Below are 26,398 nucleotides of genomic sequence, written 5' to 3'. Positions count from 1 at the left end.
GCACTTTGTGTCATTTTAACCAAGATGCTTCTTCAGTAATCAGAATAACAGCTAACTTCAGTAAAAATTGATGTGCTAATATTCATCTCAATTAGCCAAAAAGCTTAAATGGGCTCTCACATGCCTGTGCTAAAATGCTTCACTCGGTTAACTGTAAAGTTTCATGACAGTAAACCTGACCTTCATGCCCATTTTTCATTTTTATGAGTGAGGATACATGGCCTAGCAGAGTTGCAGGTCTGGTAGTAAGGAACAACACTCTTGAGATTTGTTTATAAAGGAAGTGCACTGCTCAGGGCTACTCTAGAAGCATGGATAATTGATGCCTGGGTTGGGGAAAGAAAGGAAAAACTAAAGGGTTACCATTTGGGGGAAGTTAAATGAAAAGATTATTGTTTTATGGCATGTAGTCCCAATTTAGGTAATCCCAAAGAGTCCTGTGAAGAATCAATGTTCAGTGATAAATGTAAATTGTTACACAGACTGAAAAAAACGCTACCCTAAAAACAGGGGGCAGATTCAAGGGTGTTTTACTGATTTTGTTGCTGATGTTTGAATATCTCAGAATAAAACATCTAGCCATGAGACAAAAATAGAGGAAACTCATAGAAGATAAAACCCTCTAACTGGAAATCCTGGCAATTTCCTCAGGCCCATTATATATAGAAGAACACAAAAGTCATTGTGTCAGGAAGAGACATTAGAAAGGAAACTGGGGGTTTTGCAGTTGCTTTTTCTCATCAGGGAAGAATGGCTGATTCCGAAATGCTGTTGAATTGAAGAATTCACACACATCATCACTGTTTTTTGTTACTATTGGGAGGAGGAGGACTATTTCTCTTGCATGCTGGTTCATAAAGTTCAAGATGCACAGATGCTCTTTAAATGTTTGGAATATCACAGGAAAACTGTCAAGGGAGCTTGTGAATATCAGTGGAGAAACGGAATCTCCAAGTTTCTTTAGGAATATTCTGTATTCTGACTAAGCTGAAATGTTACTGGTAAGGCAGATCACAGTAATATCCAGGAATTGAAATTTTCAAGGACGAAAAGAATATTGTTATAGTGCCAAAATTCAATAGACATTTACGGTGTGCTTACTGTGGCCAGGCCCAGCAATAAGTGCTGGTGATTAAAAAGAAAAAAAGATGAAAAAGCGCAACATTTACTTGTTCTTGAGGAGCGTAAAGACTCATTGTTTTGATGTACTATTTTACTTTAGTGAACAGGATTTGTTAAGTACATTATTAACTTTGACTTCTGTTCAGCATACAACAGGAACCAAAACATTGAAAGTGGATTTTACCTTATAGAATGAGGATTGGCAAACTATGGCTCAAGGGCCAAATTTAAGCCATCACCTTTTCTTTTTTTGTAAATAAAGTTTTATTGGAACATGGCCATGCTCATTTATGTGCATATTGTCTATGGCTACAACTGCAGAATTGAGTCATTGTAACAGAGATATATGTGGCCTGCATAGCCTAAAATATTTACCATCTGGCCCTTTAAAGAAAAAGTTTGCCAAATCCTATTATAGAAAATGCCTAAGTCCAAAATTGCAGCTAAAAAGCTAGCTTTCGTGGAGATGTGGAAACAAAGCTTATTAAAGATACTTTTCTCCTGTAAAACCAGTATTTCTTTTAGGATAGTATAAATAAAATAAAAATGTATCTTATTTTTCTACTTAGGATGTATAAAAATCATTATTTCTTAACACACTACTTAGTTAAAATCAAACAGCTGAATGAACATGCCATTGAGTCGGAGGCTGCAGCAGTGGCCACAGTCCCTGCTTTCTTTACTCACGTGGGACAAGGTGTAACTCCATCTCCTTGAGACACACAGGGCTCTTGTTCCTCTAGTTCTGGGCATTCCTTTTCGCTGCCAATAGGAAACTGCCTGATGGTTCGTGATCTTATGCGAGTGCCTTTGGGGGATGCCATATCGCGGCATGTTTTTGAGCAGAGACTCCATTCCGACCACTCGGACACCTGGCACTCTTTGGCGACCACACAGGCCTGGAAGGTCATTGGCAGCTTCTCTTGCTGGCAAAAGCTGGAAAAGAGTATTAATATTCTCATCAGAGATGAACAGGCAGTTATGAACTTTGTCTTCTGTACTCCAGAGTGCAATCAGATTAAACATTTTTCTTTCTGCTTGGAGGTGCAATTCTAATTTCATTGAAAAAATATATTAACGTTTACAATGTGAAAAGGCAGCAAGACTAAAAACTAACATTTGCGTTCCCTCCTATTTTGTAACAGTTGTTAAACGATTCATAGGAAATAGAAAAAGGGGATTAAACAAAATTAGCTAAAACTAAGTTTACCATATTGTTCATTTTGCTCGTTCTAGATTTGTTTTAATTTAGAAAATGGGAAACCAATGCTAATTTCCATTCTGTTTAGTGATTTAAATAAACATGCTTGGCTAACTTAATATAATATTGTTTTGAATAGAAAGAGTAATTCAATATATGCCTAACAGTATTTTAAAAACTTTAGCTGTAACTTACACATAACGCATACTTATTCAAATATATCGATTTTTCTAGTTCATACTTTAATACACAGTGTACATGTGCATATTCTAATGAAATACATTAAAATCATTAAAAATATAAATAAATCTATATCTACAATTACCTCAAAGATGTCCTCTACATATATCTCTAATATTCATTTCATCAGTAATGTATTTATGTTCAAATTCTTATTGTCAATCTATTCCTTCTTGAGTTAGAGGAATGGTAGATTCTAAATTGTAATGTCTACATGCAAAGATGATGATATTAGGGGTGCCAATACTAAGGGGGCATTTACTTTGAGGACCTTTCCTGGAAGTGGATGGATTTGGTTTGATTTTTAGTTGAGCTCTTGCCCATCCTGAATAATCAGTGGTGCATGTTTACAAGTCAGAGGCAGCCTGCCTCCAGGGCCGAGCCATCTGGTCCAATGGGGCCAAAGGCACTGATAATTCTGTCTCATCATTCAGGTATTATATTTAACTATGGTAATGAAACAAAGAGAGAGACGGGTCCATTTATAATGTAACAACTCAGATTCAATCTTTCCATCCTTGTAATGCATGTGTATTAAAATTACATTCCTAGGAGACAATTAGAACTCAAAGCATCAAAATCAATTTGTGTGAGTTGAGAGGTCTCTGAAGAAGAAACGTCTGAGAGCAGTGGTAAGAGGGCTCTAAGAGTCAGCTTTGTTTTCATGAGAATGACAGGACAAAAATCCCACTTCTACCCAAATGTTATATATAGAGTATTAATGACCGTGGTGAATTGAATTGTGCATCCTAGTTTCGATATGTTCTAAGTCTTGGTCTGCATTCTGGTGGGTGTGGACCATTTTAAATAAGATCTCTTCAAAATATTACTCAGTTAAAGTATGGTTCAACCGAATCAGGTTGGATTTTGATTAGATTATCTGAGGCCTTTATAAGCAGAGTGAAAGTCAAATGGAGAGGAAACCAGAGGGCGCAGCAAGAAGCTGGAAGTTGAAGGAAACCAGAAAAGAAAGGAGAAGGTGCTGCCATGTGCACTGCCATGTGACAAAAAAGCCAAGGTCCAAAGATTGCTGGCAGCCAGCCCTGGAAGGCCTTGCTGATTTCTCCTTCTAGCCTTAAACTACAAGTCACTAAATTCTGGTTGTTTAAGTCAACCTATTGAATAGTACTTGTTTTCGTAGCCAGGAAACTAACATAATGATTTATTAGGTACAATGGTAACCACGAGGCAAAACCTTATCAATGGGGAGCAAGCTTTGGCTTTTAAACATATGAGTTTATCCATGAATTCAGGCAAAACAAATTTGCATTTCATTTTCTCTTAGATACATTTCTTATCCTTCATGAGCATATGAGAGTATTTTCATATATGTGTACACTTATTATCCTCTATCTAATACTTAATGAGTTCATATTCTACATGTGGACAAAGGATTGATAATCCCTTTTAACCTTTTGTAGAGGACTGGACCACCAATTAACTGCCCAGTTACAGTTACCCTGATAACCTGATGAAAGTTGGAATGTCCACTATGTTACTGCACTATATCATTTATGGAATAATGATTCTTTTAAATAAATTGCATCGGCATTGGGTAAATTATAAAATATCTGATAGGCAGCCAAAACACTGGGCTTCCTTCAGTGCGGCAACTCTTGAGAAGAAGGCTTGTCTCTTGTGGGGATTAGGAAGCTATGCCTATGGAATAATGTCAAGAAATACTGACTCCTGTGGGTTATTAAGCTTTTAAGTTGGGGTAGCTCCTGCACTCGCCCAATGTAATACTCATCTTTTTGCATCTGAGCTGTGCTGCATGGATTGCTGGAAGAATTTCCGCTAGATAAGGAATGTCTGATGGTAAGTGAGGTATGATGAAAAGAATATGTGGTTAATCTTTATCAAATGTCTGTGAGCCATGAACTGTGTTGTTTTACCTAGAATATCTCATGAAAACTTCAAGTACACTCTGTAAAATAGAAATTGACCACTTTTTATAGAGGAGAAAACAAAATCTAAATGTCTTCCCCAAGTCAATAAAGCTAGAAATTAGCAGGGCTGGGATTCAAACGTGACCTTTCTGATTATGAGGTTTATGAGAGTGTGAACAGAGGCAGTGGCAGTAGAAAATTAAAGGAGTCAGAAGCTACAAGAAATGAGGAATTAGAAACTATAAGACCTGGTGGATGATTAAAGGGATTTAAAGGGAGGAGGAAGTCATTAAATAACTTGGACGTTTCTAGCTTTGGCAACCTGGTAAGCAGTATTGCAATTCTCTGAAATGGACAACAGATGGAAAGCAAGTTTCTGGGAGTTAATAATTAGCTCAGCATTAATAGTCTAATTTAATATGGTCATATCTAGTACATACCCAGTAGGCAGAAATGTCTTTAGGAAGTTGCAATTAAGTGTTGGAGTTTAGTCAAATGCTCTGGACATGATATATTTCTAGGAATCATGAGTGTATCAGAGTTCAAAGCCAAGGCCTCAGGAGTAACTGAGTGCCAGCACACTGGTCTCCATTTTAGGCCAGCATGATTCACATATGGCCTTAAAAGTATCCTTGGTTAGGACCATGAGCACTGTATCATTTATTAATTTCATTTCATAGTGGTTATGAGGCTAAATTTGGTTCCCAAATCATCCATGGTTACTAAATTATTTATTGCCATCTCTATCATTTTTTGCTCTAGTCTGGCTATGCAAAAAGTAGGCACACCAGAACCTGGAGCTATACATTCTGATTCATCATAGTTTTCAAGAGAACATGCCTCTCTGAGAAATCAAAGGTATGGGCTGTCTTTCTGCAAGGGTGGCTCAGTAGTAAATGTGAGAGTTACTTTGATAGCTTCCTTTTCATTTATGTGGCATGTCCAGGATAGTCCAGACAGTTAAGAGTGGATGGAACAAAAGCTGGGCTTTGGGTCAGAAGCAGATGTTACTTCATACACCAGGTCTCAGATGGAAGGTATTCAGATACATATTGAAGAACAAATGAAAAAGTGGAGAGCAAGATTTACTATTTGTCTTTAGAGGTATCTCTTTAAGGGATGACAGTATGTAAACATCTCTGACAGTAACTTTTAAATTCTGCTTATCCAATGTATTTAACATTTTGTTTTTCATGTCAAGGTTAAAAGCATTATACTCTAAATCACCTTTTATTTTACTTTTGCTAAGTTAAGGTATCCTACACAAAATTACAATGCTACTCCAAATCCTTTTTCCTAAAATTACTTCTGTAGCCCATATTAATGATAATAATCCTAGTGAAAGCACATCTTCTTTCTGAAGGTTGCCAAATTAATCTCTCAAAATGGATATCATTTTTTAGCCTCTTAAACAGAAACTTCCCAAGGCCCTCATTTTCTCATGATCAAATCCAATCTTCTCCATCTGGCAAACAAGGCTCTCTATAATCTGTCACTACGTTCCCAGTCCTCTCTCTCGTCTTCATTTTGCTAACTCTCACTTCTTCCAACCAACAGACTATATAATTCAGCCCACTCTCTTCCCCATCTCCAGAGAAAAGTAACCCAATTCTATCACTTCACCTTTGCCTACCTTATTTGCCACCTGGAATCCCATCTCCTTTCTCCCATTTCCCATCTTCTTTGTCTCTCTGAGGAAAACTCTCTCGGGATCTCAAGTGAAGTCTAAATGTGATATGAGATACCCCTCCCCTAAACAAAATGTTGTGACAATTGTTCCCTTTAATGGAAGCAGGCAAAATTAACAGACTGCAGATATGATATAATTAACTACTGACAAGTAATATATGTCCTTACAAATAGGTAGGCATTGAGTTGGCAGAAAAGTGACACCTTAAAGTCCTTTGTTTGAGGTCTCTTCACTTAGAATCTAACTTGCTTAATACCTCTGTATAAGGTAGGTAGATAGATAGGGAGAGATAGAAAAATATTTTTTAAAAAGCTTTGTTGTTTTTTGTTCCTCCTAAGGTAAAATAAAAACTGAATAAAGAAAAAATAATTTATGATCGGGCATCATTATAGGCCCATTGTTGTTTTTAATCCAGGGAAGATAATAAAAGTGATCAGAAGAGTCTTTCATCATTTTACTGAGGCCTAATATTTTCATTTGGCTCTGGGATGTGGGAGTTATCCCATAAATCTTAGACTAGTGTAGAGTTTTGCTGTTCAAAGTTTGGTCTATGGACTAACAGCATCAACATGAACTGGGGACTTCATAGACATACAGAGTTTCAGATCCCTACTTGACACTACTGAATCAGAATCTTTAATTTAACAACATCCTCCAGATGATTCAAATGTACACTGACATTTGAGAAGCACTGATCTAGAGCCCACTCCCCCAAACATCCTAAAAATAAAAGCCATACAATATTTGGAGTTGGCAATTAAATCTTTATCAATATAGCCCAATGTCTTAAATGCAATAGAAAATGATCACACAGAATGGGACTAATTACGAGGTATTAGGTGGTTTACAAAATAATTGGAAAGGCTGGTATAGGAATTTCTAGAACAAGCTTTCAGAACAATTCCTAACCCTCAGAATCATACCACTGTTTTGGATGCAGGATGTCATGTTGTTTCTGCCACAAAATGGCCTGTGCAATTGGATGCTTCTGCCTCTCCTTACTCACCTCAGTTCAGGATCAAAGCCCTAATTATACCAAAAAACCTGGCTGCAAGTGACTTAGGGAAGTATCATTTTTATTTTTCTGTCTTTGCAATACAGGAAGTCTCACCAGAGCAGCATTAATCAAAATGCAGTCCATGTACCAGGGCAACTGTTTGTTAGGGTGTGCAATGAGCTAAGGAAACGAGAGGAAGTACTGAGACAGTTCCGTAGTAAGTTGAAATTGCCACAACATTCAAGTATGGTCAGTAGACTCATCTCAATTCGCAGAGTATAGGCCAGTTTTGTTAATGTCAAAGTCCATACCAAGAGACACATGAAGTGAGCTACATACTTACATGCATGGTACAACCATGTCATTGGATTGACAGGAAGTAAAACAAAACCAACCAACCAAAAATCTAGGCTTCATCACATATGTGTGAGAAGCACTGTACAGGAGGGGTTGGATGATTGATGAGCCAGTCAATCCACACACCCCACCCCCACCCCAAACCCAGTTCAACTTCTAGTTTTCTCCATGAAGCTTATTAGAATGTGATGGGCTTACATACATTTTCAGAAATATAAATTATTTTGGCACCTAAGAGCATATTATCTATAAAAAGATCCATAGCAATATGTTCTTTTTTAGGCCCTGTAGAATTAGCTTACAATAAGCACTGACAGTATTCTTATTGAACTAAAGAACATATTTTCTTCCTCTAAAGATGCAAATGAATTCAATACCCATATTAAAGGGTGATTTTCTATACAGAGGATATTACCATAAATCTTTTAGCAATTTGAACAATCATCCCCAATTTTTGTAATGTGAACAAACACAACTTAGTGTTTAGAATAGATCCAAATATTCATTTTTCTTGTGTAAAGCAAAATATATTTTCAGGCTATATAGTCTGCTAGTGAAAGCATGCTCACAGATTTTATTTGATAAGGTAATTTGTTCCTAGAATTAAAGTGGTTGTCCTAATCCTGGCCAGTAAAATATAAAGATCATGGGACTTAAACCACATATGGAGAATCAGTGTAATTCCATTGGTTATTTAAGAACAAATACATCACATGTTTTTTGATAGGTAGATGTATTTTTCATATGTACTAAAATAGTCATCAGCCAATTGTCAGTCCCATCTGCAGTCCCATCTCTTATTCCAACACATAAGCAGATTACATTAAAAATTATAGGCAGAGATTTACTATAAGAATATAATGCTCAATATATTTATTTTTCATACTAATCTACTACTTATTTTTTTAAATACTGTTTTAGTTCTCCTGGCTGCTAAAGCAAAATACCATGCAACAGGTTGGCTTAAACAATGGGAATTTATTGGTTCATGGTTTTGAAGCTAGGCAGAGTCCAAATCAAAGCATCATCAAGAAGATGATCTTCCCAAAGACTGGTGTTCAGAGACTGGCTGATAGGTATCCTTACTACTGGGCTCCCCTGTCATATGGCAGTGCACATGGTGGTCTCCCCTGACCTTTCCCCTCTTTTCTGGGCTCCACTGATGTTCAGCTTCTCACTGCTCCATTTGGCTTTTTCCCTCTCCATGGCCTTTCCTACAAGACCCTCATAATAGGATTAAAAGCTATCCTGAGGGCAGTGCAACAGTGGCTCAGTGACAGAATTCTTGTATGCCACGCCAGAGACCTGGGTTCGATTCCCGGAGCCTGCCCATGCCCCCCCCCCCGCCCTCCCCCCCCAAAAAAGATATATCCTGAGTTCAGTTGGGCCACATCGTTAGTGAAGCAACCTCATTAAAAGGTCCTATTTATAAGAGTTCACACCCACAGAAACAGGTTAAGTTTCCTGGGATACACAACTCTAAACCACCACAGTCTGTCCTCTGGATGCAAAAAAGACATATTCTTTCCATATGCAAAATACATTCATTCCATCATAATATCCCAAAAGTCTTAATTCATCTCAGTAACAATGCTAAGTATAAAGTATCATCCGAAATTGGTATGGGTGTGGTATGTCCTGGGGTACAATTCCCCTCTGTCTGTGTACCTGTGAAAGCTAGAACACAAGTTATCTGCTTCTAATATACAACAAAGGGACAGATAAAGAATAAACATTTTCATTCCAGAAAGGAGAAATTGGAAGGAAAATGGGGGTCATGTGTCCCAAACAACTCTAAAACCCAACAGGGCGAACTCCATTAGATTCCAAGGTCTGGAAGTTATCTATGGATCAAAGTTTTGTCCTCCAGGCCTGATGGAGCAGCAGCAGCACCACCCTTCCAAATGCTTGCACAGGGGCCATGCTCCCCCCAGACACAGGATGAAGCTTCTAGCCTTTCCAAGAATCAGGATGGTGGCCAGTCTCTCCACGAATGCTGGACAAAGGCTTGCCCACTCCATGCACAGGGGTAGATGACCTGCCCTCCCCAAATGCAGAGGTGAACCTGCTCTTTCCACACACCTGGGTCAGCCTGTCTCCTTGGCCTGAGGAGATCGCTAAGGTCCAGGCCTCAACTTCTATAGCTCTGCCCTTGAATTTGTTCTTTGTTCAATTCATCCCTTCTCTGTCCCTTTTAGTCTAGTCTGGCAATGGCTGCATTCATATAAATTTTTCCAAAACATTGTTGGCTTTGTGTGCAGTTCATAGGGGTCCAAGCTATTAGACAATAGAACTTTCCCCACACCATTCCTCTGTAGCTGCATTTCCCATCCTGATTTCCACTGAAATGACTGACTAGATCTACATTCACTGAAACCATGACATAAGCTTTTTTCTCCTGGGACATACTTTCTGAAAGCTCAAGGAGGTCCCAGTAGAGCCATTTCTGGCCCTAGTCAGAACATACTATCACATATTCTTCCAAACTATTAGTTTCTGATTTTTTAGTGCTTGAGAGTTCATTTCTCAGCTTATCCCTTTCCTCTTTCATTTCACTATAAGCTTCAAGAAGAAACCAGGCTGTACCTTCCATACTTAGCTTAGAAATCTCTTTTGCTAAATATCTGAGTTCACTGCTTTCAAGTTCTGCCTTCCATTCAATGGCAGAACTCAATTTTGCAATGTTCTCTGCCACTTTAAAACAAGGATTGCCTTTCTTCAGTTTCCAATAACACATTCATCCTTTCCTTCTAAGCCACATCAAAAGTAACTTTAGCATCCATATTTCTAACAATTTGTTTCATCAAAGCAATCTAGGCTTTTTTCTATCAAGAACCTTACAATTCTCCCAGCCACAACTCAATTCCAAAGCCGTTTCCACATTTTAGGTATTGCCATAGCAACATCCATCCCCTCTCCTCCCCAACTTTCCCATACCAAGACTGTTTTAGTTCTCCTGAATCCCAAAGCAAATATGCATTGATTTGGATTAAACAGTAGGAATATACTGGCTCACAGTTTTGAGGATAAGAGAAGTTCAAATCAAGATGTCATCAGGGCACTACTTCCTTCCCAAAGTGCCGGCTGCAGGTGAACCTTGGCCCTTGGGTCCTCTGTATCATAGCAGGGAGTACAGTGGTCTCTTCTGGACTCTCTTTTTATTTGGGTTCTGTGGACTTTCAGTTTCTAGCTGCTCCCTCAGGCTATTCCTCTTTCTGTGGACTTCCCTATAGGGCCTTCAGTAATAAGATGAAAACCCATCCTCAACCGGCCACACGCTAACCGAAGTGAACTCATTAAAACTCCTATTTGTAAGTTCATACCAACAGGAATGGATTAAGTTTAAGAACACATTTTTCTAGGGTTCACTGCTCCAAACCACCACAAGAGCCAAGAATAGACCAGGACAATTGTCCAGTTTTCCTAAAAGTCCCCAGTCTTTAACAAGATAGAAAATAATGAATACTGTGCTCACAGTCAAGAGACCTGAGATGTTCCTAACGTGCCACCCATGAGCTGCATAACTCTGGTCAGATAATGGTCTCTCTGCCCCATTGTTTCTCCATATGGTGAAACTGTATTTTACTAAATGATCTCAGGTCCATCTGTAATAAAATTGTATGACTCAAATTTTTATAACCTAACCAATATAAATCCTGAGTGGTTTGTCTTTTCAGATTGGATCTTTCGAAAGACAAAGATTTGTCTCACCTTCAACTAAGTTCAAATTGATTACCTTCCTTAAACACAAAATTAAATTTCCAACAACTTACAACTTATTTATCAATTTGAAATAACAATTTACAAATTCTCTGAGCTAATTTCAGTCTCTCAATTTGCCCTTTCTAGCAAGCAAGTTAGAAGCAATAATTCATTGGAAGCAAAATGCTTCCAATGCTTAACCAGTTTCCTTATAAAGACAGAGGTCTTTCCCCCTTGCTCTGATATCTGAAAATCTTTTGTTGAGCTGCCAGGGAACATTGCCAAATGATATCACCTGCCAGCTGGAGCGATCATATGCTCCCAATTAAAGCTGAGGACCTCATTGCTGGTCAGCAGCTGAATGTGAGGATATTAGCACAGCCTGTGTTTAGTAATGGGATCAACTGCTAAGCAATGGTGCCTACCTCAATGAAATGGCTGGCATATAGATTTTCTATCCTTTCATGTGGGGAATGTCTGCATGCAGCTGCTTCCTTATCACCCATGCTGTTCCAGGCAGAGAACCATGGTAAAGATTGATGGCAGAATTCCAAATCTACCTCAGCAAGTGAAAATTGCAGATTAGTTTTATGATACAGGGCAAAAAGTACCTCCAAGACTTAAAAATTGTGCTAGTTGGCATGATTAATTTTATTAACAATTTTCAATTATTTGTCAATGGCATTTCATAGCATTAAGGGATTTTCACCTGTAAGAGTTCTGTTTTTAAAATCCAAACTAAACAAAAAGAGTAGGCAAAAATAACCATAACAATATTTTAGGTATCAATTATTTAAAAGGAGAATCCCCAAGGATCAATTCAAACATTAACTGTCACATTATCTTTATGAAAATGAAAGGGAGAGAGAAGTCAAGTCTAATATAACAGAGTTGGAGGCTAAAGGCAAGAAAGCTTTACATGCAGTGATATGTTTGGAAGTTCTTCTCTGTACTGACTAGAACATTGGCCAATTCCCACTGCTTGGACAAGACTGGAATTTCTAGTGATTGTGCTTTGAAATTAGTATAGAAACAAATCAGCATAGCAGCACACACTAAAAATGTATAAAAATGTAAGAAAAATCAATGCAGTTATTCTAAAATTAATGCCACCTTCTCTTGCTTTTGTCACCAATCATAGGACATTTTCCTGGTCTCTTCTTTTCCCTAAACTTTCATTCTCTTAGATGATTACCCATTACTTCAGCTAACATACTATGGACCTGACTCTTATTTCTATTTACCTCAAATATAACAATTCCCTAACAGAATTCTGCATCTGCCCCTCAAACTGACTTGCTACATATCTTTTCTATTCCTCTTGATTTCCCACTGCCAACTCTCCCTTATACAATTTAACAACAAGTCCTATATACAGAGCATCTTTCTGAATCACCCTCTTATCTCCATTTCCAATTGTATAGCCCTGGACCAAGTAAGTATTCCCTACCTCATGACAAGAATAGGAGATAAACTGCCATTTTTTTTCTCTAATCTGCCACTTTATACCTTATCCTGCATTGCCCTGTCAGAATGACCTTTCTGATAAATTTATTTTCATCCCATTTATCACTTGTACAAGAACCCGCAATGGCCAGCATAGAGTCCACTTCATCTGGTTGGAACTTTTCAGCTTGACATTCAAGGTCCTTCACACCATCCTCCAGCATCTCAGACATAGAACTGTGGCATGCTGATGACACCTTTCCATTTCATTACAACTCCTGACTCCCTGTCTTTCTTTCTGACTATCTTTCAAAGTCCTATTCGAGCCCATAACATTTTTATAGAATACTTAATTTATTTGGAAGAAATGCAGAATACTGAATTTAAATTAGCAAATGATACACTTAGAGTTGGTGAGACTCATTAGTAATCCGTGTGACAAAGAGACCAATCTAGTTCCTAAGAATCGCACATCAGCAAAATTGACAAAGAGGTGTGAACTCATTCAAATCAGGTGAAACTTAAATGGGGTACGAGTTTTGCTTCATATAGGAAAGAATTCCTAAACATTACTGCTGTCCAAAACGCAAAAAGCTGCCTAAACAGAGATGAGTTTGGGAAGAATTAAAGCAGGGCCTAGGTGAATATACATCAGAATAGTATACTGCGGCCTAAGAGAGAGATGCAAAAGGGACCTTAGTAAGTGGACTCTTTCCCCTAATTCATACAGAAACCCACTTTACCCATTAAAAAATATGTATATCTGGAGTCAATGTTGAATTTTGCAGAAATAAATATTCTGTTGCTGCAAAAAATAAAAACTCCTAGCAGAGAAGAATGGTCATTGGCCTGTAGAAGGTGAAAAGACCTGTCCTTTCTTTGATACTTGTCCTTGTTTTGGTTACATAATCTTGAACAATTCACTTATATACTCTCCAAGAGGAGGATGTCACCTACTCTTATTTATCACAAACAAAAGGCACACTTGATTATTTATTGTATTCTCTTCCTCTCTATTTTACACGTCTGATGCTGTTTTCTCCTCTACTGGACTTGATAAATTCCTCAAAGATTGAGACCTCGCTTCATTTGTTTATTTTGGCTCAACACTGAGTGAGGAACATACAACACATATTCCATCGATAAACTACATTATGTAGAGAACTATGGAGGAAGAAATCATCAGCAATGTTGTAAGTGAAAGTTTTATTAAAGAATATTTATTTGTGATAAACCTGGAGAAGAGGATTTAAATGGAAAGATATAAAGAGTTCATGAAAAACAGTGCTTTAAACATCCTGCCCACTTCTCAAAACCTCTTTAATAAATCCTTGAAATATGCAGTCTTTAGGATGAAGGAAGACAATTTGTGTAGTTCTTTCTGCACTGAGAGAAATGGGAAAGTTAAATCATTTACAGGAAGAGAATTCTATTTGCTATTCCATAATGCATTTCTCAAAAGCTTCAGAAGGCTTAGAGAAGAAACAAAGAAAGTCTGAAATAGGACTTAAAATCAACATCTTTAGATAAATTGCAATTAACAGGAAAAATGAAAAGTCATTACAACTATTGGGGATTCTTACTAGAATATTTGTTCAACTTGATGGAAAAGTGGCCATTTATGGATATACTTTTATCTCATCACTTTTTTTATGATATTCCATTATGTGTATTTCATATTCACAAAGTTTTTTGTCTTTAATGAAAGAAATACCTTTTGTTGAATTACAGAGTTATATAGAAAATTATTCTTAATTCAGAGATTAATTTAAAAAGAAGCCAGATCCCCTGTTTAAATATCTATTTGAAAGGTTATAAGACATGGAGGGTTTCAAGTTATAAATTGAGGTCTGATTTGGACTCTAATAACTACAGATGTGAAGAACCTCATGTTTAAACCTCAATTATTCATATTTGTCAAAATGATGAGAATTTGGAAATTTTTTTCAGTTAAAATATAGTTTTCTTTTATTGCAAGAGTATTTCAAGTATTAGAGAAGATCTAACTATATCAATATTTAATGTGCAATGAAAAAAAATGAATCCAATTTTTATTTTATGGAGGAAGGCAGTTTGAAAATATATGCAGATGGTATGTTTCAAATATATAGGTTCAATTTTTGGGAAGGAGGATCAATTAACTAAAATATTTTCTTTTATTGTGCTACATTTGCCATAACTGATTAGCAAGGTTATTTTTCAGAGTATATTAATTCTAATATCAAAGGATAATTGTGTATTCAGGCAGAAGACCTACAATATTACTTAGGGAAATAATTACTGTACATTAAATGCATAAAATCATAAATATTAATGATCATTTTCATTAATATTAATGATAAACATCATCACTGATTTAATGGTTTGTTAGACATTAGACATTATTTTTCCAAAAAGCTACTCTGCATACTGTACATGTACTTGTATTCTTGCATTATAAATTTATAGATTTAATAATATTATAGCATAATTTACTAGACTTAAACTCTCTGAAGCAAAATAATACTTAAAAACATAGGCAGGTCTTCAAGGTGGTAGGTAAGTCAGGATGCTTTGCTGTGACAGCACATAAAGTACATAAACTACCATACTCCCTCTCCCTAACCTTCCTTCCTTCTCTTTATTTATAACATTTTTTTTTTCTGAAAGGAACCCAAGATAATACCATGATCAACTCTTCCATTTTACAGGTAAGATAACTAAAACTGATAAATGTTAAGACTTACCTGCCTCAGTCAGAGGGCTGCTGTCATAAGCCCTTTAGTTTTATCAGGAAATGTGGCCATCTCAGAGCCCAGAGAAAATCTCTGAACCTTTCATGACCGTGCCCCCAGTCCCCAGCCACCATATACTGAATTGCCTAAGGGAAAGGGATCAGCTTTCTGACATGGGGGTTCCATGTCTCTCCAGATGACCCTCTTGGACGTGACAAAGGTTATCCTTGATTCTTCTAGCTCTTCATGGAATGGTATATCTGCTCTCCAAGGAGTACACTTTTCCGTAACTGTTTTGCTAGTACCACCAATAAAACGGTCAGCCCAGCTCTTACTAGATTCTCAGTCCCCAGGAAATGGAGAGGTCCCATGGAAGGGCTCCTCATCAGGTATGAGTTGAAAAGAGCAGCAGCTCTCTTTAAATAAATCACTTCACAAACTTCCTCTCTCAGTGCTTTGGTGCTCTTTCATATTCTTGAAGTAGATATGGAGGATCAATCTCTGTCAGGCAAGTATCAAGATATTTACTTTAGAATAATATATGTGTTTCCTAGAGACACATTGCATATGTGCAAAAAAACACACTAAAAAATATCCATGTGAATTTAAATGCACATATGCAATATAACTAGAAAAAATATCAGAAGTAAATTTTCTGTCATACATTTTAATAGATATGTTTTTATTTTATTTATTAAACATACCAACATACAAACATAAAAATTCTTACTATTCTATATATATAATCAGTAACTCACAATATCATCACATAGTTGTATGTTCATCATCATGATCATTTCTTAGAACATTTGCATCATTAATAGAGGTATTTTAATAGTACTAACAAATCTTCCTCCAATATGACAATGTTAATTTGTATTCTGATCAGCAGTGTATGAGTCCCACTTCATCTTGCTCTCACCAAAATTTGATATTATCAAACTTTCTATACATTTTATTTTTAAAGCCAGAAAGGTGATAAAGTGCTCCTTGTAGTTTTATTTTGTGTTTCTCTGATTATTAGTGAGGATGAGCATCGTTTTATATACCAACTGGCCTTTAGTATTTCCTCTTTAATTTTCCATGGCAAGGAGAGCCGGACAGTTTTTACCTTAGGGCTGCATCAACCCTTTGTTCCATTCTTGTCTTCAGGGATTTTGCTTATATCATACCACAGGATATCATGCTGATCCATTATATTGATGGCAGTATGCCAATAAAATCACAAAAGCAGGGAGTAACAAATGCCCTGCAATCTTCTGATAATCTCTGAGTGAAAGAGGTGGGAAACAGATCCAAAATAAATTCAAGGGATTCCCACTCTAGTGAGGTTTCTGAGGGTCCAACAGTATAGTGTACATGAAACCCAAAGTGAAAAGCAAACTGCTGTACTTGCTTCTCCTAACACTAAGAAAGAGGAACAGCACTTGGTCGGCCTCTCTGGATTTTAAAGTAATCATATGCAACAGTTAGCTCTTTTGCTTTGATCCACTTACTAGGTAAACCAAACAAATTGCCAGGCTTGAGAGAGGCACAGAGGAAAACAAACAAATGAGTAAACAAATAAAGCATTTTCCAGCTCATTCAGGCTTTAGTGAAAGTAGCTCTCTCAACCTATATGCTATGGCTCAGTGGAACCAATAGTGACAATACAATCACAATAGAAGCCCTCAGGTTTTTGTGATAACTTCTTTATTTCTGAACCTCCTCCCAATGGATGCCAATTAGTCTCATTCTCCAGTCACCTCAGTGCTTGATCATGGAAAAGGTGGCCTGACAAGCAAGGATGCAGATCATTCATGGGCTTAAAAACATGCTGTACCTCCCTTCACCATAGTGAAACTCATACCACCACTGAGTGCCTCTCCTCCCAACAGCAGTGGACAACCGTGAGCCTCTGCTACAGAACCACACTTTGGAGGAACAATTCTGCAAAGACTTCTAGACAGAGCCTTTGAACTCCTTCAATTGTGGAGGTGGTAGCAATTTGATCTCACTGAAATGGGCAATTATTTGGCTATGGATTTATCTTCCCTGCTTACCTTGCTGCCAGTACCACCCTCTGGACATTTATTCAATGCTTTACTCACTATCCCTGCTGCTTCTGAAGAGGGAATTTATTGTATAGCAATGTTATGGGATGGCCTTAATGGATTCCACTGGCCTTAACACATACACCACCCAGAAAGAATTGGCCTTATGGAAGGACAAAATGGTAAATGAAGATTCAGTTAAGGTGCCATATGGGAAATAATAGCTTGTGAATGTTTCAGGGGATGTTTCAGCTGAACCAGTAAACATATATATGGGGTCTTTTTTTCCCCCAAAAACCAGAATACACATTTCTGTGAACTAAAGTTTATGATATGGAATTATACCTAATGATCCACTTAAAAATTGTGGTTTCCTAAAACTCATGATTTTGTACATCCTGCTTTAGAGGTTTGAGACTTGAAGGATGAATGCTGCCATATGGAGACAATATTTCTAGTGATTTGGAAGCTGAAGTAATCAATAGGACATATAGGCAAATAGGATAATTTGCCACCGAATTAGCTGGCAAAAAAAGGAGGGATTTCCTCAGTTGTCTGTAGTGAATGGTCCTGATCATCACGAGCAAATTAAACTGCTGCTCCAGAATAGAGATGTCTCCTGGTACTGCCATTTTCTAGTGTGTTGTAGACAGATCTATCAAGGTCAAACCCATGTAATATTAAAGAATAAAGTTTTGGGTCACTACATTATTAAATGGACTCGGAACAGCTGAAGCGTGAACTGAAGGCTACAGGCAAGTTGAATATACACCCAAAGGAAGAAATTCTAATTCATAACCATGGCTCTATGACCAATCACAGAAACAAGGACTTTGCTAGCTTTTTAAAAATTGTTCTATGACATATGCATGTGTTCATTTATATTAATTATATTAAATTTTTTCCACGTTAGTTCTTCATATTTTACAAAGGGCATATGCTGGTGGTACAAAATATCAAAAGGTATATTTATGGCAATTTTGAAATGTAGTTGAGTTAGAGAAGAAATAAATATCGCCAAAAAATGGAATGCAGTGACTCATGAGACTTTGAAGAGAAGGTAAACATATTTTCCTTAGTAATATGCTTGGATAGATTCATTCCAATAGCTTGTTGTCATTTTTTTGCTGTTTGAAATTTTAAGAATGGAGCAAAAGAATTATAAAGATTGAGTAGGGAAAGGAGGGAAGGGGAAATATCACGAGACATATCACAGACTGTCTTACTACTCTACTGCAATCCCCGTGGAGCACATCTTTTTGTATGCCAGAGGTGGAAAGATGAAAACCACGTATCCCTGGCTCTCTTGCAACTTGTGTTCCACACATGGCCTAGATTCAATAAGGCAAATGTAAAACTGCACACAATTCAGAAGAGATTTAAACACAACTGCATGTGACTAACCCAGTGGCAGCAGTCACAGAGGTCTTTGATTATTCCTTATCAGTTGGATGGCAGCTTCTGGCATTAGGGGTAATGAGTAGTGAATGGTGAGTAGAAGTATAGGGACTCTGCTGGAGCTGTTCCCTGGTAGGACTCCAAAATTCTCCAAGCTTTATTTCTTCTACTTAGCATCCAGACTTATTTGCTTGGCTCTCCCAGGAGTTCTGTATTCTGACTAATGCCAATAATAAACCCCCTTCTGGGTGGGCTATGGTGGCTCAGCGGCAAGAACGCTTGCTTGCCTGCCATGCCAGAGGACCCGGGTTTGATTCCCGGTGCCTGCCCACGTAAAAAAAAAAAAAACTCTTTCTGCTTTAAACTAGCTGTTGTGTACTCTTGTCTGAAGTTAAGAAAAATGACCAATACAATAGTTTTCTAATAAATTCATTTAAGTCTGTAATTACTGCTTTGGCCAAATTCCGCACTAGATATTTTGGTATCTAGTTTACTAAATTGCTTTCCTTTTTTTTTTTTTTTAAATTTCATCCCCTCTTTAGCACATCCCCTCTTTTTCCTTAGCTATCATTTAGTCATCAGTTTCTAATTGTAATGTACAATTATAGTAAATATAGTCTGTTTGTTATAAGCCTGTTACAAGTGGAAGAACATTGAATTAATCCATATCTCTTATCTACCACATTATATTATTTTGACCTCCATGATTTTTTTCCATTATTTTAATTACTTTAATGGAGGAAATTCTTTCAGAAGCTGATAATATTCATTTTTTTCTTCCATTTTTCTGCATTGTTTAGCATTAAAAAAATCTCATTGATATTAATTGATGATTTATTGTACTGTTTAAGTAGAGTTCTAAATCAATTTTTACTAATCTGGCACTAAATTCTTGCATGTCACTAATTGCCAAAGTATTATTTATTGAAAAGTTCTAACTATTATTGAATAGTTATATCCCATTGGTTTATGAAACTTCCTTTCTTCATATGCTTAAATTTTAGATAGATAACCTTCTTGTCTTTCAATTTCTATATACCGCTCTTGTTATATACTGATTATTAATCATTTCTAACATTAATAATCCCTGTGGTTTTTGACACATTTGCTACTTATTTCTTCATGAAGGCACAGTTCTCAGTTTTTTTGCTTTCAAGATGAAAATTCATGATCACCAAATGCACCCGGAATTTAGTTCAGCACAATGTCCTAGCTTCATCTGTCTCATCCCACTAAATTGGACATAACAAAATCAATTCAAGAAGCCACATGTTGGAACACCAGCAACAGATGAAGGTACCCTTCCTGTAACAACAGCAGGGTCAAGCAATTTCTGTCCAAGGTCATCAAGAGAGGCAGAAGTAAATTTGGGGGATGTAATGCTTTATGGTCTAAGAGTGATGCAAAATTTAAGAAGCACAGCTAAATTTGAGATTGCGGACTTTTCTTAATTTCTCCCACACATTAAAGAGAGTGCAGAAAATTTAGATCCCAGCAGCGCTGATTAAATTGTTTTATTTTCTCTTATTTGCATAAATCCCAGGAAGTAGTTCTCATTACAGTTCTTTCAAACCTTTCCTTTTGGTTCCTCAATGTTCTCTTATATTCCCTTTGGCGTGTCCCTCATTAGTCCCCTCACTTTCTCGTTTTGCCAGAGGCTCCTGAGAAGCCAAGCTCTTTTGCTGTTCTTGTTGCTTTTCTTGAGAGAATGCACCCCTGAAGAGCTTTGTCCTTTTTCAGAGAAAAAGCCAAGGGAAAAAAGTTAAATAGTAAAAGGGCAGAACAAAGCTGTGAATCCTCACAAGTTATTGTTTTTTTCCCCTTCATGAAAATGTTTTTATTTTTAAACATAATTATAATCTTATTCTTCAAGGATAATCAGTAAATAATGAGTAAATAAATAATATTGTAAAAACCTTGCTGTGATGGTATATTAGTGTTCTGCAAAATAGCATAAATAGTTTATGAAAATATATCAAAGGAAAACATTCTATGAGTCTAGGACTTCCTCTAGTCAAAAGAAACTTTATACCTGGTTATAGTACTATAACTATGGACCCTCTTGAACTGCCCTAAAAGACTATTGTATAAATCTGTGATCTCCAAATTCATCAGAATCTGGCAGAAGAAATCAGTATGTGCACACTCACACACACACACACACACACACACAGAGGATTTAAGAACAAATCATGTTTCATTCTCAATTAGTTGCTCAAATACATCAAATTATTGTCTTCAATTGCTATAGCCATCTTCCAAACGTAATTTTAAAACTTCATATAATCTCTTTCTCTCCTCCTTCATTAGCTGCATGCATGTATACATGTATGTGTGGATAATTATCCATTCATTAATTCATTCAGCTTTGTTATTGTAAGCCAATCCCAAATTCTTAACGGAAACAGATAGATGATAACTACCTTGTATGAATGCTAACAGAGACATGGAACAGATAAATAATTTTCTACCATTTTTCTTGTTGGCAAATGACACTAATACTTAACACTATTAGCACTCAACTTAATTACCACCGATCATCAACAATCACCAATTCCTCTGTTGTTACATTAAATTTACCTATCGTCAGATGTTAATGTCTGGTCTAATTAAGAAGTGAACTAGGATCAAGGAAAACTAACCACAATGTTTTGTTTCAATGCTTAGCTTACTGTTCTTTAAGTAACAGGCTATTTAGGAGACCTACAGTTAATTGAATATAGCCATTACTGAGAGTCTCGCTTCAATTAGCAATCAAAGAGGAAGAACGTGTGTTCTTGAATTTGAAGACCAATACGGTCTTCTTGACAGACCTGGACTCCAGTGGGAATTAATGGAGCACAAAGACTAAACTACTAATGCCTGACATGTACTTAAATAGGATTCCATTTGCTTAGATTCTGTAGCATAGCCCATGCCATAAAGCCTCTCATCTTCTATTATTTTTATGACAGATTAGTCTCAGCTTAAAGAATAAATTTAAGGCTTCCTAATGATTGCAGAGCTTCTGAAGATAAAAGAAAACTCAAATGCTATATTACTACTAAATGCCTTGATTTTTATAACATTATCTTATTCTATATTAATAATTAAAATAATTATTTCAGTGAACCTTAAAGCATTTCCCAGAGAACACAATTTTTTATTGCTGGCTCTTAGAATTGAAACTATTTTATTTATTCCTGCAAGCAAAAATATGATGAAATGAAAAAAGTGACATAAACATTGGAAAAGGTGAGAATTTTGTTAATTCTATCATTATATTCCCTGAAAAGAGACTTTAATAAAACATTTTGGAGTTAAAAAGAGAATTGATGATGTGGATGGATAGAAGTTAAATAAACAGATAGTTCTGCACTAGTAAAAAATATTAACTAGAAGTTAAATATACAGATAGTTCTGCACCTAGAAGTGGAAATGTTAAGTAATTTCTAATTTTTTTAGCAAGAAAAAAAATCACCTATAAAAACTTAGGAATAAATGCAACAAGAAATATAAATGATTCATATAAAATGATAATATATTATTTATCTAACGTAAAACATAGTACCAGAATAGAAGAAATAGAAAAGTATAATACATTCTTGACGAATATTCATAATTACATCAAATGTAAATTATCCAAGTTAGAATCACAACTCAGCTATTATTTGAATCAGACATAATGATCTGTGTGTTATAATAGTTAGGTAAAAGGAGAGCCTCAAGGAGAGCACTTGCCATTCCAGATATATCTAAATATAATATACAGCCACTGTAAGAAAAATCTCCATGGTATCTATATAGGAGGAGAAAGACCATCCATCCAGTGGGACTAAATAACAGTACAGAGAGGCTAGTAAGGATCAGATTAGATTTTGATAGTCCAAGTAAATGGGGAAGATGTGATCTATTTAAAATGGTGCCAGAACAACCAATATCCAAAGGAAGGAATATAAAAATGAGGCCCTTTCTTGCATATATACAAAATAAAGGTCTGATATTTTAAAGGATTAAATTGAAAAATTAAAATAACACTAAATGCATCTCTCAAGAAAATTTAGGAGACTCAATGGTTAGGAAGGCCACCCTAATCTCAACTGGAAATGCAGAAGCTATGATAGAAAACAATGACCTATTTGATGTTTTGAAAGTTTAGAACTTAGTTTGTCAGCAGATTCATGATATATTTGAAAATTGCATTATTAAAACTCCAGAGATTTACTTAGTATAATATAAAATATACTGTTATAAATTGATAAGAGAAAGATAAACAAGAGGAATCACACATATCTGTTCATTATATATAAACATGAAGAAGAAACTCGAAGGACCATATACAAATGGAAAAATGCTCAGATTCACTGCTAAGGAAAACGGGTAGTCTTAAACATTTGAAGTGGATATGTCAGGTATTATCACCTTTTTGGGGGAAGCATCTGGATATATCTTTTAAAAGCGAATTTGACCCAGGGAGGTGTGAGTGTAGTTCAGTGGTAGAATTTTCACCTGCCATGCAGGAGACCCAGGTTGGATTTCTGGCCCATGTACTTCTTTCCTGCAAAAAACCAACCAACCAACCAACAACAACCAACAAATCAACAAATGGTGCTGCAATAAAGAGGTACTCACATGGAAAAAGAATGAACTGTGACCCCTGCCATCCAGTATACAAAAAAAAAAAAAATTGAATTTAACCCAGCACTCTCACACCTGTCCTAGTAATAAAAATGTCAACTCATATGGACATTTATGAAGATATTTATTGCAGGCTTACACATAGTAGCCAGAAACCAAAAATAAAGTTGATGCTCATCAACAGTTAATCTAAGAAGATAAATGGATTAGAGCTATTCTGTGTAAATCAGGATTTCCACGAGGTTTTATTTAGAAAAAATAACCACAGAAAAGTGTACACAATACAAACATTTTTAAAAATACAATGAATAAGTTATCTGTGTGTATGCATGTGCATGTATACAATCAGTATATATATGTACATTTGAATACAGTTTGTTAGCATAGCTTATACTCCATTGGGGAGTAGGGTTGTGATGGATGTGTTGATGTGGCAGAAGAAAGTGGGAAACAAAGTTATGTGTGATAAAGTACAATTTATGCAAAATTATTTTATTTTAAATAGATAACATGATATGAGGTGGCCAAAATGTTAAAAGTTGTTGTTTCAGGGTGGTTGGATTCTAGGTGACTTTTACTTTTTCTTTATATTATGCCATATTGTTCTAACTTTAAAAATAATGAGCATATTATTTTTAAAAAATATTTATTTCCATTATATGTAAATAAAAAATTTTAAAATATGTACACTGTGCAACATTTACTACATTCTTAAGCTAGGGAACAAAGAAACAAATAAATAGGGTCGGGAAACAAGGGAAAAAGATATCGATTACAAATATTTTACTGAAATATACTGGATTTTTCAAGCTTCCAGCTGCAAATTTATAATTTGTTTGCAATAAACACTCACAAGTGGTTCAACCATGAACTTTCCCTTCATATGTAGGCACAAACAACCAAGCTTCAAAGATAAATTTTTATCTGATTTTTAAAATAGAAACTTTTAAATTCAACTAGCCACATAAATAAATAAAGAGCGATTTCTTTCATTTGTGTCCTTTCGAGATGACAGACAACGGGTGGAAAGCAAGGAAGAAAGACACATCACACGTGTGAGAGTTTAAGCATTGATGATTTTCTCTCCTTGTGTTATCTGTGTGTAGCTCTCTATTCCTAGAACATTGTGACAATTTTATAATTATTCTATCTTTCCCAAACCACATCATTTTTCACCTTTGTGTATGCGGACAATGTTGATACACGTTTCTATCAGGCACTGCTCCTCTCTAACACAGAGGAGGGCTCCGTTCTGACACGACACTGCAGGAGCAGTCAGTCCACTTCTCCATTTAGGCTCAGAAGGACAGAATTAGACATTTATCTATATAACTGTCCATCCAACTGGCACTTTTACATTTGCTACTCTCTGAATGTCCCCGTCAGGCAGAAAATATAGAGTTCCCATAAACTGCACACCCCATCCCCACCCCAAATTTTCCCCATTTTTCAACACTTTTCATTAGTGTGGTACCTTTTTTACAAATGTTAACACAACATAATAATAATTATTATCATATTATTGATTATAGCCCATGTTTCCATTAGGGTTCACTGTTTATGTTATGTAAAACTATGATTTTGAATTTTTTTCTTATTCTAGTAACATACAACCTAAAATTTCCTCTTTTAACCACATTCAAATATATAATTAAGTGGTGTTAATTACAATCACAGTGTTGTGCTAACATAACCACCATCTATTACTTAAATATTTCTATCACCCCAAAAAGAAACTCTGTACCAAATAAGGATTTACTTCATAATCTCTACCCACATAACTGGTCCCTGGTAACCTGTACTCCATTGTATGAATTTGCTCATTCTAATTATTTCATATCACTTAGGTCATATAATATTTGCCCTTATGTGTCTAGTTTATTTCACTCAATATGATGTCTTCAGGGTTCATCTGTGTTGACACACGTATCACAACTTGATTCCTTTTCGCAGCTGGATAATTTTCAATTGTATGTATATATCACATATCATTTATTTATCTGACCCTGGAAGGACACTGGGGTTGCTTTCATATTTTAGCAACTATGAATGATGCCGCTATGAACTTCTGTCTGCAAATACCTGTTCGAGTCCTTGATTTCAATTCTTTGGTCATACAGTAATTCTTTCTTAAATTTATGAGGAGCCACCAGTTTTCTTTGCAGTGGCTACCCCATCCTACTTTCCCAAAACAATATGCTAGAGTTCCAATTTCTCCACAGTCTCTCCAACACTTACTTTCCATTTTTAACGGTAGTGATTCTAATCGTTGTGAAGTGCTATCTCACTGTGATTTTAGTTTGAATTTCCCTAATAGCTAATGATATTGAGTATATTTCTTGTGATTTTTGGTCTTTTGTATATCTATCGTTTTTGGCAAAATGTTCATTGAAGTCTTTTGCCCATCTTTTAATTGGTTTAACTTTTTTGTTGAGTTGTAAGATTTCTTTATGTATTCTGGATATTAAACACTGATTGGACATGTGGTTTCCAAATATTTTCCCCAATTCAGTAGGTTTCCTTTTTACTTTCATGACAAAGTCCTTTGACTAACAAAAGTTTTTAATTTTGATGAAGTCCAATTAATCTATTTTTGTAGTTATTGCTGCTCATGATTTTGGTATAAAGTCTAAGAAATCATTACCTAATTCAAGACCTTGAAGATGTTTTCTTTTGTTTTTTTTTCCCCTAGGATATTTATGGTTTTGGTTCTTATTTAGTTCTATGTTCCATTTTGAGTTAATTTATGTACATGATGTGAGGCAGGGGTCCACCTTCATTCTTTGCAGATGGATATCCAGTTTCCAATTACCACTTGTTGAAGAGAATATTCTTTTCTCAATGAATGGACTTCACACTCTTGTCAAATCAGTTGGCCATGATGTGAAGGTTGATTTCTGAGCTCATAATTTGATTCTATTGGCTATATGTCTGTACTTGTGTCAGAAACATGCTATTTTGATCCCTGTAGCTTTGTAATAAGTTTTGAAAT

The 26,398-nt window shown here is 36.0% G+C and overlaps 1 protein-coding gene across 1 annotated transcript in view; it reads right to left on the bottom strand.

Moving 5' to 3' along the window:
• The window catches only part of THSD7A (thrombospondin type 1 domain containing 7A), a 454,108-nt gene that overhangs the window by 207,193 nt on the left and 220,517 nt on the right, over positions 1-26,398 (bottom strand). Inside the window, exon 3 of the mRNA XM_077122733.1 lies at positions 1,810-2,058. Within this exon, the coding sequence (XP_076978848.1) occupies positions 1,810-2,058 (249 nt within the window). The remainder of the gene's footprint in view (positions 1-1,809; positions 2,059-26,398) is intronic.

This window comes from Tamandua tetradactyla, chromosome 1 (assembly GCF_023851605.1).
Source record: "Tamandua tetradactyla isolate mTamTet1 chromosome 1, mTamTet1.pri, whole genome shotgun sequence".
In the NCBI taxonomy this organism is placed as follows: Eukaryota; Metazoa; Chordata; class Mammalia; order Pilosa; family Myrmecophagidae; genus Tamandua; species Tamandua tetradactyla.
The sequence above is the reverse complement of the archived record's forward strand: the minus strand, read 5'-3'. Positions and strand labels throughout refer to the sequence as shown.